Source organism: Pecten maximus, chromosome 15 (assembly GCF_902652985.1).
Source record: "Pecten maximus chromosome 15, xPecMax1.1, whole genome shotgun sequence".
Classification (NCBI taxonomy): Eukaryota; Metazoa; Mollusca; class Bivalvia; order Pectinida; family Pectinidae; genus Pecten; species Pecten maximus.
This window is the reverse complement of record NC_047029.1, coordinates 21,149,532-21,166,515: the sequence shown is the minus strand read 5'-3', so window position 1 is coordinate 21,166,515 and position 16,984 is coordinate 21,149,532. Positions and strand designations below refer to the sequence as shown.

The following is a 16,984-nucleotide window of genomic DNA, read 5'->3' as shown; positions in this document are numbered from 1 at the left end:
CCTTGATTGGCAATACTTAAGAGATGTCCAGTCACAATTAAATAATCATAATGCTAAGTTAACACTAGTTATAAGTGAAAATACACAGACGATTTCTTAGTTTGCCATACAGCACGAATACAAATATCGCATGTTATTTATACATTGTCGGGGCCTAAATTTGCAATTAGCTGTCTCGTGCGTGGTGTATTTTGGTACTTAGTGTAAAAAAACTGAATTAACGCTAAAATATGTGGCATATATCAAATCACAGACGCATTCTAATGATTACGCATACAATCTAATAACCTAGCGCTAAACGTGCTTGCTGATCAAATTTAAATCTTGGCATTTTTTCTGGGCCGGTCATCGGGGCCGAGTCGTCACGAGCTTTCAATGGAGTTTACGGGAAAAAAATCTTACTTTACATTCTTCATTTGACAAGTTCGAACTATCCAAAATGGTGTCAGTTCTAAACAGCCTGAGTTCGAACTATTACTAGCTAAAAAAAATATTGTTTTTCTAGAAAAAAATGTGTGTTCGAACTATCCGTGTGTTCGAATTAATCGGAGGTTTACCGTATTTTATCTCCAAAATTTGCCAAAAACATATGGCTCTATCTATAATTACCAGTAAGTGAAATGCTTTTAGCATCGTAAGTATTATCAGTATACATTTTGTATATGGAAAACTGGAATGGTCACTCAAAATTGAAATATAATTAAAATGAAAAGGAAACAAGACAAGGCCACCGGTACCTCATACAATGTACCTTAATTATATATGATAACACCTATACATGTTATACAAATTGATTTGATTGTCATCTTGTATATATCTGTCATCTACATGTGTATACATATATATATAGACTTGATTGTACATTTGTGGAATGAAGGTGACAGTGTGCATGTATCATACAATTATAACAGTCATCAAAATTCATGCCACAAATATATTAATATTATACAGTATGCCTGCTGGCACACTATATGATATTATGCAGACTTATGTCTACAAGAGAGTCAGTTCAATACTTGGTTTCCCCATAAGAATATTAATATGGCTATTTATTATACATCCAAAATGCCACGTATTATCACAGGTTTATAAAACAAAAAATAATACAAAAGTGATAAAACTACAACAATACATTATATCTACTGAAGACCCAGCAATCAGTCTACTTTTATTCTATATGTTACTTATCAGTTTTTAAATTCACTGTTTGTACCGCACAAAATTGAGCCATGTTGAATTTATCCTAATTGATAAGTATTCAGTCTTTGCATGATATCACTGTCCATATATGTTACTGGTAGTCTGGCCTCTGTACACAGTATGTTAAAGATAGGTCCAATTTATTTTAAGAATTCAATAGTTGTACAGCAAGTTACTGGTATTAAGGATAGGTTGTATTTATTGTCCATTTTGTTTGTTTGTTTGCTGGGTTTATTGCCCGTAAAAAGCTAGGGTCACTTTGAGAATGGGTCTCCATGTAGTAGAAAGTGGCTACCTCACTGAACAACAGCTAGAAGCCCACCGCATGCCATCTAGAGCAATTAGTGTAAAGTGTCTTGCCCAAGGACACAACCACGACAGCACAGACTGGCCAGTTTCTCAGCTTCTCCTAAACAATTTTATTGTATGTTACTGGTACATACTGGTTCAACTGTGGCATTTAATGGATGTAAGTATGTATTACTTGTAAGCTACATTTATGAGGGGTGCATTATGGGTATGGAGACAATAGTATTGAACCGGATGATCATTTTATTTGTCAGCAATATAACTGGTCTAAATTAGACCTCTTTGGAAACCTTTGTGATACATAAAGATCCAACTATGAATTTTTATCATATTTACCTCTCTGCAATCTTCCTTATCAAAAATATCACCAGCCCCAAGTACAAGGCCCATCTCAGGTCAGTGTATTGAGGGTGACGTATTCCATCGTCTTTATCAATGAAGTCGACCCATGAATGGCCTGATCCACCAAACCAGAACCACTCACTCCAAAATATTGTTCTCACATAGTTGTAAACTTCCATCATAATCATCACACAAACTTCCATAAGTACACAGGCAAATTTTCACAGGTTAAACTTATAGGTCCCAACACATTTAAAACTCAAACTTAAAATTGTTGATCCAACCTCTCAGTTTACGTGCATCCAATATAAAAATTCCATTTGCTCATGGTTACAAAGGAGGAATGTAAGTCAACATGTTGTCAGGTCCCACACTTCAGACTGACAGGTCAATATCAAAAACACATGTGCATCACATGTAGTCCTATAGTATTCTTTTACGAACAGATGTTTGAGACTAAGAAGAGTCATTCACTAGACACAAGTCATCTTTGTGTTGGCCAAGTCAGAAACACACACAAAAGTAACACGTCTTGCCAAATGTAGAATCAGAATGTTAAGTATGAATTTCCAGTTTCTGAATTCCGTCCCTTTTCTTCCAACTAATTTCTAGCGCTCACAACAAAACAAATTTCATCCTGCTATCAAATAATGATATCTTCAGTCCTACATCACACCACACATTCCACTCAAAACTAGGGTCATTTCCTCCCACAGGGTTCATCTATACACACTGATGACCTTGACCTCCTCACACTCCTATATGTATGTGTATACTACTACAAATTATGAATCACTGAGTCCTATAGCCCCTGGACAAGTTTTCAGATAAATAATTGTTAAAGGACATCACATGATCAACAAGAAGTTCATCAATATAATAATTTATTCTGTAGGAGTAATAAAGGTATATGTCAATGTACATAACCATCCCAGCACAGGTAAGTTCATTAATATACACATTCTCTAGTCCGGGAGATGCTATAACACTAAAGTACTTGAGCTTTTCTCCTTCAGTAAATATCCCAGGGGGACATATGTACAGCACATTACACAAAGAATGTAGAAGGGACCCTGTGAAATGGCTTTTGAAAAACTCTGGTTTTCATTTGGATGGGGATTATATTCTGAAGAAACCAAACTTATGACCACACCTAGCTTTAAACCATCTTTTATTTAACTAAAGACTTGATCACCAGCGGATGTGTTCTCTAGTTCAAATTAAAGCATAAAGGTAGGTTGGCGTCCCCTCAATGATGGCACCCGGCAAAGTATCTTAAAATACACCACATGTTCAATCTGAATGTGACAGTGATATACAGATCTGTGTGTCAAGCTACATGTGTCAATTCTATGTGTCAATGTGTGTGTCAAACGAAATTTATCAACTCTATGTATCAAGGAACGTGTCATGTGTATATCAAGGTACATGTCATGTGTATGTCAAGCTACACATGTCCATTCCATGTGTCAAGTTCATGTCATGTGTATGTCAAGCTACACATGTCCATTTCATGTGTCAAGGTACATGTCATGTGTGTGTCAAGCTACACATGTCCATTCCATGTGTCAAGGTACATGTCATGTGTGTGTCAAGCTACACATGTCCATTCCATGTGTCAAGGTGCATGTCATGTGTATGTCAAGCTACACATGTCCATTCCATGAGTCAAGGTGCATGTCATGTGTATGTCAAGCTACACATGTCCATTCCATGTGTCAAGTTCATGTCATGTGTATGTCAAGCTACACATGTCCATTTCATGTCAAGGTACATGTCATGTGTGTGTCAAGCTACACATGTCCATTCCATGCGTCAAGGTACATGTCATGTGTGTTTCCAGGTACAAGTGTGATGTGTCATGTCTCGGTGTCCAGGTACATGTCATGTCTGTGTGTCCTCATACATGTGTTATGTCTGTGTGTCAAGGTGCATGTGTCATGTCTGTGAGTCAATGTACATGTGTCATGTCTGTGTAAGTTGTAACCAGGTACATGTCATGTCTGTGTGTCCTCATACATGTGTTATGTCTGTGTCCAGGTACATGTGTCATGTCTGTGTGTCATGTCTAGTAATTAATATGGGATGCAAAAATGTGTCCCTGTCCCCCTCCCCATTTACTGTGAATATAAATCCTCCAAATTATTAAAGATAACATTCTACGATTTATTTACGGAACACGTTTGTCAGTATCATAATTAGATAAACATACTAGGAGGATGTAGCCGGTTAAACATTATAGTTGGGTTCCAGCCCAGCATATTGTTTCAGTCTGGTGACTTTATTTAAATAATTCAGGTTTAAAGTTCTCAACATTTCCATATGATGATATGGAACAAAATGGATCTTCTATTGATCACTGAGGATTGTAAAGAGACAGAGATAGAATTGCTGTTCTGTGTATGGTTTGATGTCAACATGTTTTATTTTTAGAGTTATATACACCTTCCTGCCTTTTGCAGGCAGAAATGGATACGTTTACTCTTGTGATGATCTAGATGACGTCAAAATATTTTCTTTTTTTAGAAGAACTTTGAGGGTGGAAACTCAAACAAATAAAAGAGGAAATGTTGATGAACATGTGTGTTACTGATGTTTATAAACATATGTTTGAAACTTCATGTCAATATAATGAATAAACACTGATTACATGATATGGAGGGCATATATATATGGACACATGTGCCGTGATGACTGGTCACATGATCATGATAAGGCTATGAAAACAGTAGTGACACCATGACATTTTCAGTAAGCTTTCAAAATTATGATTCACAATTTATTGCAGTTGAATTATTGTAATTCAAGGGCTGAAGCAATCTTATGCAATGATATGATATTTGAATAGATCGGCTTGTTTTTCCCAATATGACAGATCATCATTTGAATTCACAAGAGTTGGGCACAAGCAGACATAAATTACTTTATTTCTTGTTCGAAATTAAAATCACTTGTACATATAGCCTAGGGTTTAGGTGAACATGAACAAATTGATGAAGACAACGTTTAGGTGAACAAATTAATGAAGACAACGTTTAGGTGAACAAATTGATGAAGACAACATTTAGGTGAACACATTAATGAAGACATCGTTAATGTTTAGGTGAACAAATTAAAGAAGACAACATTTTGGTGAACAAATTAATGAAGACAACGTTTAGGTGAACACAGTGATGAAGACATCGTTTAGGTGAACAAATTAATGAAGACATCCTTAACGTTTAGGTGAACAAATTAATGAAGAAAAGGTTTAGGAGAACAAATTACTCAAGGCAGGGACATGTAGAGCATTTTATGACAAATTTGGCAGGAAATATCTAAGTAAAAAGACTTCATATATAACCAGATATAGGTAGCTGCCTTGTTTATTATATAAATATCTATCAGGGAGCTAAGAAAAGGGCCAGTCTGTGCTCTCATGGTTGTGTTCTTGGGCTAGACACTTTACCCTAATTGTTCAGGATGACATTCGACAGGCCTCAGTAGTCGGAATGTTGTCACCAACTATTGCAAGGGAGTTCATGGGGCAATGACATAGTCGGTAACCCCAAAACCTTCGATTTCCTCACACCAGTATGCATTTTTCATTGTAAGTGAGCATTTCCTAACTTAACATGTTAAATACTCACTTACACTAAATTTACTCACACAGCATCAAAAGCGCATACTTACATTGAAGAAAATCATACTGGGGCATGGAAATCAAAGGTTTTGGGGTTACCAGTGTAAACCCAGTTAACAAATTAAAATAACCTATATATGGGGACCAACATAACACAGCACAGATCTTAGTGACATTATATACTAGTTGTAAATGATTTTACGAAGATAATTAATTTAGATCAAGGGGAGATAAACTTACATAAAAGCTTACAATGATGACAATATGTCACTTATATCAACAGTCATTATAATGATGACACTATATATAGCTATTTAACTTCTATCAAGAGGAGACAATCAGATAGAGAGATAATTATATAAGATAACATTGTTATCAGTGGTATAATATTCTGTCGTTGTAAAAGGTCAATGGTACGCCTTTAGGCTACTGGCTGATAGCAGACTGTCAGAAGAGGACAGTCATTATCTAGTCACCAAGAATTTTAGGTATGTTTATAACATTCCTTTAGTGTAATTGGTAGGTATATAGATGTACATGTATGCAGAAAACTTTGAGGAAGGTTATACAAATAAATAGATTTAGAACCTGCTGAGGCTGCGTATAAAGTTAGATTTATATCACAAATCCAGAACCTGCTTATCAACTTTATAAGTCCCTGAGGGAAGAGAATTATCCAAATTCCTTAATATTTTAAACACAATCATTTAAAATCCAAATTTTAGGAAGGGGTACTCCTAAATAATTACCTGCTTGATTGTTTTAAAACATTGTCAAATAATCAAGAACTCAAGGTGCAACTGGTTAATCAATATCTACCAGTGTGAGCGAGATGAGTTAATGTGATACGAAACACTCATAAAATGGTATCTCCAGAGAAATGATTTCCAATTTCACATCAGACCTACGTTTGAGTACATTTTGTGAGAGTTATCCCCCCTGTGAGCGCTGACACACTTAAGATGTATTGAATACAAACTTTACCTCAATAAGCTACATTAATCAGCCAAAGTGTTACAATTACTCTACTTTTCTAAAGCGATAGCCAGGAATGAATGCATGCATATATGTTACATATTGACAATGATGATATAAATTAAATACTTTTTTTTTTTAATTATTTCCCTTGCCTATTGTCATATGGCCTTCCTGTATCATGCTGTATGCAGGTATATAAATAGCCTGGCAATTGATATTGTATACCTACAGGAAAATCAATACACTTGCCACCAAGGAAGGCTAAACAGCATGTGGACGCTCTGCATAGCTGCCTACACAACAGGTAGGCCCCACCTGATCATAAGGCTTGACCTAACACCAGATGAGGTCATACATACTATCCAGTACGTCAGCTCATTAAACATAGCTAGCTTAACTCCATATTTTCTTTCTGAATTACATTTGAAGCTGTAATCAATCCATACCTATTTTAGGACACAAGATAATTTTGAATCACAAACAAGCAGCTTTAACGATAAATTTCATTATTTTCTTTTAAAGAAAATAAAAAATGTCTGTATTATTTAAAAATAATGAATCTAACAAGCTCCAGAATATCTTGGTCTTGATTAACCAACGAGAAAGTATGAGTCAACAAGTAATAATCAATTCCAATATTGAATGAGTGACATTAGGATACATATAGGGCGCATTTCCTGTTATTCCCTGCAGTGTAACAGAACAGCAGGCCAATAATACATGTAGTTCCTACTGTAACATATTATACATTCAACACAAACTGTACAGTCAGTTACACTGGATTTAGACATGCATCAATTCTAGTGCATATCAAAATGCTTACAATTATCATCAATAAGGAGAATTATAAGGCATTATAATATATAGACAATAAATATTGATAATCATTCAATTTTGGGTCAAATATGTGTTTATCTTTAAAAATTATTGTACTGGGTGTATGTTAATGTATGCCATTGTATTGTCCATTCATGAACTTGTTCTTCTTTTGTTACATACATTGTGTGCATACATTTGAACATTTCTATAGGGATTTCACCAAGACCTATAAATATTTAAACTCTAATTTATATGTATAGAAATTTGAAGGCCATCCACACAATTTTAAGTATGCATACACACGTCTGTTTGGATTTCTTATTAATTTCTATTACCATCACTGGTAGTAACACATTTCATTTTGAAACAGGTTATATACCAGGTACATATAGTACAGTTCTATATGATGTCCTTTATTTTCCACCCAAGTGTCAAATTTAATACAATCTGTGATTGAACATATCAAATGTAAGCGAAAAACCCATGCAACTTTATTTGAACTTTCTTTTCTAGAGGGTGAAACAGGCATAAATTAAACTGTGCCTAGTGTTTTGTTAGGATACAGTACATAGGAAATACATGCCAACAGCTGTAGTGTCCCAGTAAATATTCCACAAAATTTACCAGTATTAAAAAGATACCAAAGTTTGATGATTTCTCAAACTGTCTGACATGAAAACCTTCTGAATATCTTCAGGAAATCATTAATGATCCCATTAAAGTTATAATTAAGAGACATCGTTACTGAGGGTTCTCAAAATGTAGAAGAGCTAGGACTCAAATGCCTAGATGCATGTGTACATTTCCAGATATATAATTTGCCATATATATTACACATACATACACACTCTCACACACCATTAAGCTAAATAGAGAGAAAAAATACAATGTTAAATTGAGCAAGGATAATGCTGTAGCTAACAAGTATTATTAATGAGTCATCAGTCTTTTCATCTGAGCAAGGTAATTCCATTCTTCAGAGTGTAAGCTGCATGTCAAACTTTCAGTACATTATGTAGCTTGAAAGGTTTGTTTAAAAGCAAGAATCCTCAATGAAAAGAATTTTGCATCTAGGAATAAACATTCACTGTTTTAAATTTACATAATAATATTGAAAAAAATTATTATTTAAGGTTTACGCTGGCATTATACACTCAATAAAGTTGATACAGTGATAAAACTGCCAATATACAACCCACATCCAACTCATGTGAGGAAACCACAAACATTTCAAAAATTTAAATCTTTCTTAAAAAAAAATATTAAAAAATCATCACTTGGAAAAAACAAACATTGCTGTAGGTGTATCCGCTCGTTGTGTGGTGCCAAACAATGGCAAGATATGGAGGAAGGCCTTGGTAATATGGTGAATTACCTTGCTGTGGATTTACCTTTGAACATTTATTTAATTTACAGTAACTTTACAATGTCACATCTCACACTATGATGTTACACTCTTGATCAAATGCAATCAGACTGTACTTTCTAGAAGCCTAAAAAAACGTCTGTATCAGTTGTTTCAGGGTGGGAATTGCTAATATCACAATGTAGACTTACTATTATACATGTAAATCGACTAAAGTGTATATAATCTTATAACCCGAGGGCTCAGACACATTTTCCCACGTCCTCAAGATTGAATACTGCAGGCAAAAACAGTTAAAAAGTCACAAAACTGTTCTTGATCGGTCATGTAGTTTTTTATTCTACATAAAATTTATTTCACAGGAAATGAATTCTATGAAATCCACTCTTTGATCCAACTTAGAATAACTGTGTTGTTAGATTAAATTCTGGATGTTTGATTACCTTCTTCTCAATACATGACATGGAACTAAGCTGTAGTCTGTGTAGTCAGCTAGTTCAATAACATACAATGAGTCGGGTCACTAAATATCTATTCATTTTAGTCTTAAGACACCCCAAACAGGGATTACATGTTAATCCAGTGTTAACAGGATGTTGACTCAAAAGTGTTTAAAAATAGTTTTTTTTTTAAGACACCTAATATTTTTTCAAAATATCTTATTATTACAAACACATCTGTGTACCAGGTACTGGGTCTAGCCTAGGCCTTACGATAGGTAATTTAGTTCACTGCTGTTTTGTTTGAATTGACTAGTCATACATATATGCACTCAGACAAAACCACAAGAGTTTAAAAGGTGTGTCTTGGGATTAAATTCTACAGTGTAGGATGTATCGGATTAGGAAGAAAAGGTTTTACACAAACATTGCTTTCATTTGGATAATTATTTGTAAAAAAATATAGCAAATTCTACCTACAGCTCTATTCTCTTTAAGATATTATTTCAAAGAATTTGCCATTGCCGAATGAACATATTCACCGAGACAAAATACACTGCTATTTTAAAGAAATTTAATCTACTGCAGAATTTTCATTTATAAGATAATACTAAGATATTGCTGTCCGTTACGTACAGTGCTGTCCATTTCAGGGCTGAACTTGAGCTCGGATACTGTTGAGGAGCTCGATGTTTCTATTATAAAGGAGTCAGAGTTTCTAGTTTTTAGTTTGTGAAAACAAAACAAGCTAATTAAGCTGCTTTAGCGATTTCTATTTATATTCTTCAAAAAGTAATCAATGACTTACGAAATGTTTGATCTTTACAAACAATATTCCCAATTTGTTTAGTTTCTCTGTTTAATCAACATTCTAGTTACATTTTTGCAGTTATTTCTAACAATATTATGTATATAAAAACAATATGTTTACAAGCTTATGGTATAAACATACTCAAATCATATGTTTTAAAATCATCAATGAAATGTTAAATATTATTCTGCCATTGTTTTATTTTAGTAAATTGTGAAAATTTCTGAACGTGTGTTAAGTATATTATCAAGTGTAGAACATAACACATTATAAAGCAGTACTAATACTCAAACCACCACATTCCATAGCTCAGGACATTAATCAAATAATGGAATCTGTTAATCAACTTATAGCTCTCCCCCTGATGTAATCATTTTATGACTGATCATGAACATGCCATCAACACAAATTTGAGTCACAAAGTACAACAATATTGAGGTTGTAACCCATGCAAGGTATAAAATACATGCATCACATTCACAAATTAAACACCAATTTAGTTTAAGTGAAAATTTTGGCACAGTGATAATGTAGGTCTGACAAAGCTTTTAATCATTTTAGTTAAAATTTCTGAAGTACAATTCAATACAAAAACTTTCATCAATATTGTAAAAAAAAATGATGTTTGACTTTTGACACTTGACCAATTTCTGTAAAATTGTTTGACCCTTTAAAGTGACACCTGATCTAGATCTGACGCTAGTTTTTACTGACACTGGACAGGACATTCTGAAACATTGTGTGACCCTGTATAGTGACACCTGTTTTTACTGACACTAGACTGGACATTCTGTAACATTGTGTGACCCTGTAAAGTGACACCTGTTTTTACTGACACTAGACTGGACATTCTGTAACATTGTGTGACCCTGTAAAGTGACACCTGTTTTTACTGACACTAGACTGGACATTCTGTAACATTGTGAGACCCTGTAAAGTGACACCTGTTTTTAATGACACTAGACTGGACATTCTGTAACATTGTGAGACCCTGTAAAGTGACACCTGTTTTTAATGACACTAGACTGGACATTCTGTAACATTGTGAGACCCTGTAAAGTGACACCTGTTTTTAATGACACTAGACTGGACATTCTGTAACATTGTGTGACCCTGTAAAGTGACACCTGTTTTTACTGACACTGGACAGGATTGGTTTGGTTTGTTTTTGTTTAACGTCCTCTTAACAGCCAGGGTCATAAGGACGTGCCAGGTTTTGGAGGTGGAGTAAAGCCGGAGTACCCGGAGAAAAACCACCGGCCTACAGTCAGTACCTAGCAACTGCCCCACGTAGGTTTCGAACTCGCAACCCAGAGGTGGAGGGCTAGTGATAAAGTGTCGGGGACACCTTAACCACTCGGCCACTGCGGCATTCTGTAATATTGTGTGACCCTGTAAAGTGACACCTGTTTTACTGACACTAGACTGGACATTCTGTAACATTAAGTGACACCTGTTTTTACTGACACTAGACTGGACATATTCTGTAACATTTTGTGACCCTGTAAAGTGACACCTGTTTTTACTGACACTAGACTGGACATTCTGTAACATTAAGTGACACCTGTTTTTACTGACACTAGACTGGACATATTCTGTAACATTTTGTGACCCTGTAAAGTGACACCTGTTTTACTGACTAGACTGGACATTCTGTAACATTGTTTGACTCTAGATCTGTAATTAGACCCATAGACTTAATTAACACTTGATCATGAATAATGTGTGCATGAGTCGACACTGAATAAGTGACCCTCAGTTAATGCATGGACACTCAAAAGATATTAACCACTATCTAAGCTGGACATCCATATGCATGTATACAATGTCTTTCAGGATTCTTCACCACATTTAAAAGGCTGTGAATTCTCTATTCTGTAGCAAAAGAGCCTACGGACAATTTGACATCATACAGACACTTTGATGATCATTATGTGATTAAAGACAAGGTTAAGTGTAAACAGACCTGAGTAAACTCTACCAGATGTTACCTAAGTGGGTTTGCATACATACATACATGTATACATTACGTACTCAGGTGACAACACTATATAAATGTCTAATGCTATGACATAGATAGTTGTATTGATAATGCACTTAATTATCCCTCATCCGTGTATTCTTTGCCCTCAGGTGATGATCTTAAGACTCTCTGGTGGTTAAATCGTCATGTCACCCAATTAATAATAATTTAAAGACATCATTTTTATACTGCACTGGAAGACCAAATTCTGACAAAACGATACCATGGTATATCTGTTCATGATAAGTGATTTTTAGGCAAAGACAGTGTGTGTGAAACAATTCAAAAGATTGATTTTTTTTTTCGAAAAGGGAAATTTCATACAAAATTCCTTTATGTCTTACAAATCTTTTCAAGACATTTTAGCTGTTGATAGCTGGACATTAAACAATATGAAACATATTACTAGATACATATTATGCTAGACATATTTTGGCTTTCCTGAAGGACTGGTCACTCTAAATTAATAGAGTATCCACTTTATTTTATCTCTTTAAAAATCTTTGTACTAATTATATAAGGGACTGTCAACATTTAGGAAATAGTGTTTTGTACTGGCATAAAGAAATCCTACAAAAATTACTGCCTACTGCTAAAAGCAGTAATATTCCAAAAGATCTCTAGTACTGTAACAGATTCCATATGTACAAATCTGTTACCATAGTCTGATGTCCTAGGCTCTGTATAGCAGAGAGAGAGAACATTTTTTATTTTCTATGAAAATGTAGGTCAGCAAGGCTAATTATGATAGAAGAATGTTTCCAAATCTCACAGAATGCTAGCTGACTAGTACTGCTAGCTAGTACAGAGAGCTAAAGCTGCATGTGGGTATCTCATTATGTAGAAAAGTCAAACCATTTAGGCCAACAAACAGGCTTTGCAACCCATTCAGGATAATAAAGTTAAGAGTTAAAGTAACAGGACAAAATAAGATGGACAGGAAATAATACTGAAATGCAGGAAAATATTAAAATACATCATGATCAGCAGCTCTTTTCATTTTGGAACAAAACTAAACTTTAAAATTTCAATATGATGGATCATTGAAGAATGTACATAAGATTTCCAAAACATGGTCTGTCCCTTATATATATATATACACCTGAAGAGCTTGCTCTCAAAGCATGTGAAAGCGCTAGTGTGAATTTCTGGTTTGTGTTTTTTATTATTATTACTATATATATATGTATATGCCTGTAATACATTTACAATTTTTTTAAACAAAGCAATAGATGAAACAGAGAGTGGTATGATATTCAGCAGTACATGTACACTTAATTAGTAACTTTGACTTTGAAGTGTTATAGGGCCAGGTAGTTTTACCCAATAAAACCAAAAATAATGAAAAGCTGATTAAATACATGTATCCAAGCCTCTGCTCTTTTAGGCTTCTAATTAAAGCTTAATTATAATCTAGTTGCTCCAATTAATATCCACCACAAATATTTACTGAAGGTTCCAGGGCACCATGGCTATTCAGGGATCAATATAGGGATTTTTTTACTACCGTTTGTGGGTATAGTTTCCCCTCAGGATTTTGTTCCATTTTCCCTCCTCATACTTCTGTTAAATTCACTGAAATATTGTATTTTTCCCTCATTTTCATGGCAATAATAATCCCAAATACTCCAGATTTGCTTTCCTTATTAACCATTTGCTGTTTTTACTTGGAAAATGTGTTTTTAAAGCAAAAAACTGAAACTTTGTGATGTTTAAATTTCCCCTTTTCAGAACTGATCTTCCCCTATGGTCCAAAAAGGGTAGTTTCCCCTAAATTCTAGATTAATCCCTGCCATTACATTACCCAGGCAGGCAACAAGCACATTTGAATATCAAGGATAAAAGTTCACTATAGATTATTCTATATAATATCTGTGATGTGTAAAATAAACACGACCGTCCTTCCAAAGATTAAAACCTAATGTGATCATATGACATCATATGACCCTATGATGATATCAAGTGGTGGATCCACCGTGGTCAGGTCACATTTAGATCCAATCTTTTATTACTATATATACATAATTTGTAATACTATTATTTTATCTTACAATCTAACATAACCAATTCCAAATAATTTTCTTGTGAGTAGTTTCTTTCAAAAAGACAAAAATAATTCTTTTTTTTTACAGATCTATGTATTTATATTTAACATGACAATTTTTTCTATTATTTTTTATATAGGATATATTTTCTCAAAATGAAGAACTGAACATTTAAAAATTTCAATACAAAAAATATTAGTTGTAAAGATATAAGAAGAAATAGTGTTAATGAATTCTTGACATTCAGACATGAAACAGTTAGATATCATTCAGCATTCACCTGGCAATCATAACAATAAAAGAAAAAAAATGCTGTACGTACGTCATACAGCTATTGAATGAAAAGTCAACAAAAATACATGTAATTTAATAAAAATACATTACAAAATTAACTCAGCCCACAATCAGAAAAACAACATCATTAATATAAGATGAGGTTGATTTGTTTGACAGACAAAGAATTCCACAATAAAGTAATAAAATTGTATTCTAGACTGGTGTCTGATATCGAGTCCACCAACAACACAATACATGACCTAGTAAGCTATATAGCATGGTACATGAAAAATGTCCACGAATAAACAAACCCCAAAGTGATTTTGGTATCTTTCCATTATCCAGTCTAAAAATTGGAGATGATTTAGTGGTAAAAGGTTATTTTTAACGTATAAGACCTAGGCCTATGCTTCCATAGTTTTATTGTTCCCGATAAAATGAAATTATCATTGTGATCTGATCAATATAAAACATTTTTGTAATACAGAAAGTACCACACCACATTTTATGTAACATGGATAAACAAGGATGGTCACAATTGTAGATAATAAACATCTCCCAGTGACGATATGCCATTGATTCCGAGTCGAGGGAATGAATCATACAGTAGCCAAGATGATGAGGCACAAACCGAGGCGGCGCCAGTTTCTAACTCCCTGCACTGTATCAGTTGTGTTATGTTCTAATTAAATATGTGACCTAAGAATTGACCAAAACGAGTTTATAGGATACAGTATTAATTACTGCTAATGAATCAAACAAATATTTGTGTTTATATATTCATTCGTGTGTGGGTTAATAGCAGAACAATGCGTATTCATACTCAGTACCGGTGAAACAGAAATCCGGTCACTCACCTTTCGTACAGCTTCCGTACGGCAAAGAGCAAACAACCACAAAATATCACGTATTTTAAATCTGACACAACTGGATGATAGAAATCGTCACTGTGGTTTTCAAAGTCTTTCCATGTTACACTTTCTGGTAACCAAAATTTTTCATCCCAAAAAAAGCTATGAAATGCCTGGAACGCTTCCCGAAGAAACGCCATCTTGTCTACGTTCTGATCTAATAAGAAAGTCGGCCGTCTGGTATATCCGGATCGTTTCAGTGAGCTATGGGAGACAACCACTGAATGTTTTAATATGTTTTTACCCAACATTGTCTTTTGGTGTATAACAATATTAAATTTACAAAATAAAACTGATTTTTTTTCACAAGAGGGAGTAGGGGCTATTATATAGACATATAGACACATAATGGTATATATAATGACATATTATCCAAGCTTAAGCTTATGTAGCAGACATCCCATAGGAAAATATTCACGTCAGGTGCAGAATCCCGGAAATGTCGTCCGAATACTGTAATCATGTACGCAATATATGTTCTGCCGACAGTAGAGTAAAATGGTACACATTCTTCTTCTTCTTCTTCTTCTTCTTCTTCTTCTTCTTCTTCTAGAATAATGTATGTGTTGAAGTGGATAGGAAAAGATTCCTCGAAAACTTTGTCTAAAATTTTAAAGAATTTCATCTTTAAAGGAAAAATGAATTCTACTGTAAGGACAATTTTTTTTTCCAAATATCGGAAAAATCCAGAACTGAGTAACTTGAACACTCTAATAACTATGTTGTTTTCTAATGATCCCGAATGTGTTTGCTTCACATGAGCCTTTTTATCAAATATATTATAGTATATTATAGAGTATATTATATACTCAACTATGTTTGGAATGTTTGTTTAAATTATTGTTTGGACAGAAGAATGCAATGAAGTTGATTGCATCATCATCATCATCATCATCATCATCATCATCGTCGTCGTCGTCGTCGTCGTCAGCAGCAGCAGCAGCAGCAGCATCGTTCTACACTTCCCTAATCTATTCAATCCTCTTAAGTTATGTGTATTCGGTAATTCTCAAACATTGTAGACAGACCTTGATGGTTTTCTTACCTTATCCTGAATGTCTAAGGCATATACATAGAAAGTGAAATTCATCATGTGCAAATATAGATTCGTTTTATTTTTGCATCGTGTTTTGTATGTGTACAACATTGTTTCATGTCTTGTGTTATTGTGATACGTTGTAAAAACTTAAGCATAAAAGAATCTGACTTTTAATTCTATTTTTTATTCATTTATTTATATATTTTTTATTAATTCATTTATTTATGTTTTTTATTTTTGTTTATTTCTTTTATATTTATTTAGTTATTTTTTTTTTATCTACTAATTTATTTTTTTATTTTATTTATTTATTATTTATTTGGTTTTTATTTATTTCTTATTTATTTATTTATTTATTTTTGTGACTACTTTTGGACCGTAATGTAAAAAGTGCTTTCCGACCTTGATCTTCGACGTGTTAAACCAAGATTCCAAAATAACCGCTCACCATGTTGTTGTATGTATATTTCAATTTGATTTTAACACATTCATTGTAAAGCCTTTTACAGAGGATTAGGCACAAGTTATTTCAACTTATCTACACCTTTTCCCTATATACATTTAACACAGAAGTGTAGCAATGCAATGGGAAAAAAAATCATATTTCTACAATATTAAATAAGTGCATCAAGCACTCAGTTGCTGGATTTTATAAACGTTTGCACATATAGATACATTTGAATCAATGTCCACGGTAAGATTCGGATTTCCAAACAAGAATGTTTCCAAGTTGAATTTAACATAAATTTACAAAGTTAAAATTATGGATAAGGATATCCCTTTCATTTATAAAAAGACGACAT

At 33.8% G+C, this 16,984-nt stretch overlaps 1 protein-coding gene across 4 annotated transcripts in view; it reads right to left on the bottom strand.

Annotated features, from left to right (window-relative positions):
- The window catches only part of LOC117343242 (ceramide synthase 2-like), an 84,787-nt gene extending 69,504 nt beyond the window's left edge, over window positions 1-15,283 (bottom strand). The window contains exons 1-2 of one of the 4 annotated variants that reach the window (XM_033905583.1): window positions 15,089-15,283; window positions 14,278-14,286 (exon numbers count right to left, since the gene is read on the bottom strand). In XM_033905583.1, the coding sequence (XP_033761474.1) occupies window positions 14,278-14,286; window positions 15,089-15,282 (203 nt within the window). In that variant the 5' untranslated portion in view covers window position 15,283. Of the gene's footprint in view, window positions 1-1,845; window positions 3,478-14,277; window positions 14,287-15,088 lie in introns of those variants that run through there. The other 3 variants (XM_033905584.1, XM_033905582.1, XM_033905581.1) reach the window with 3 other exon arrangements.
- Between the last annotated feature and the right edge of the window lie 1,701 nt (window positions 15,284-16,984).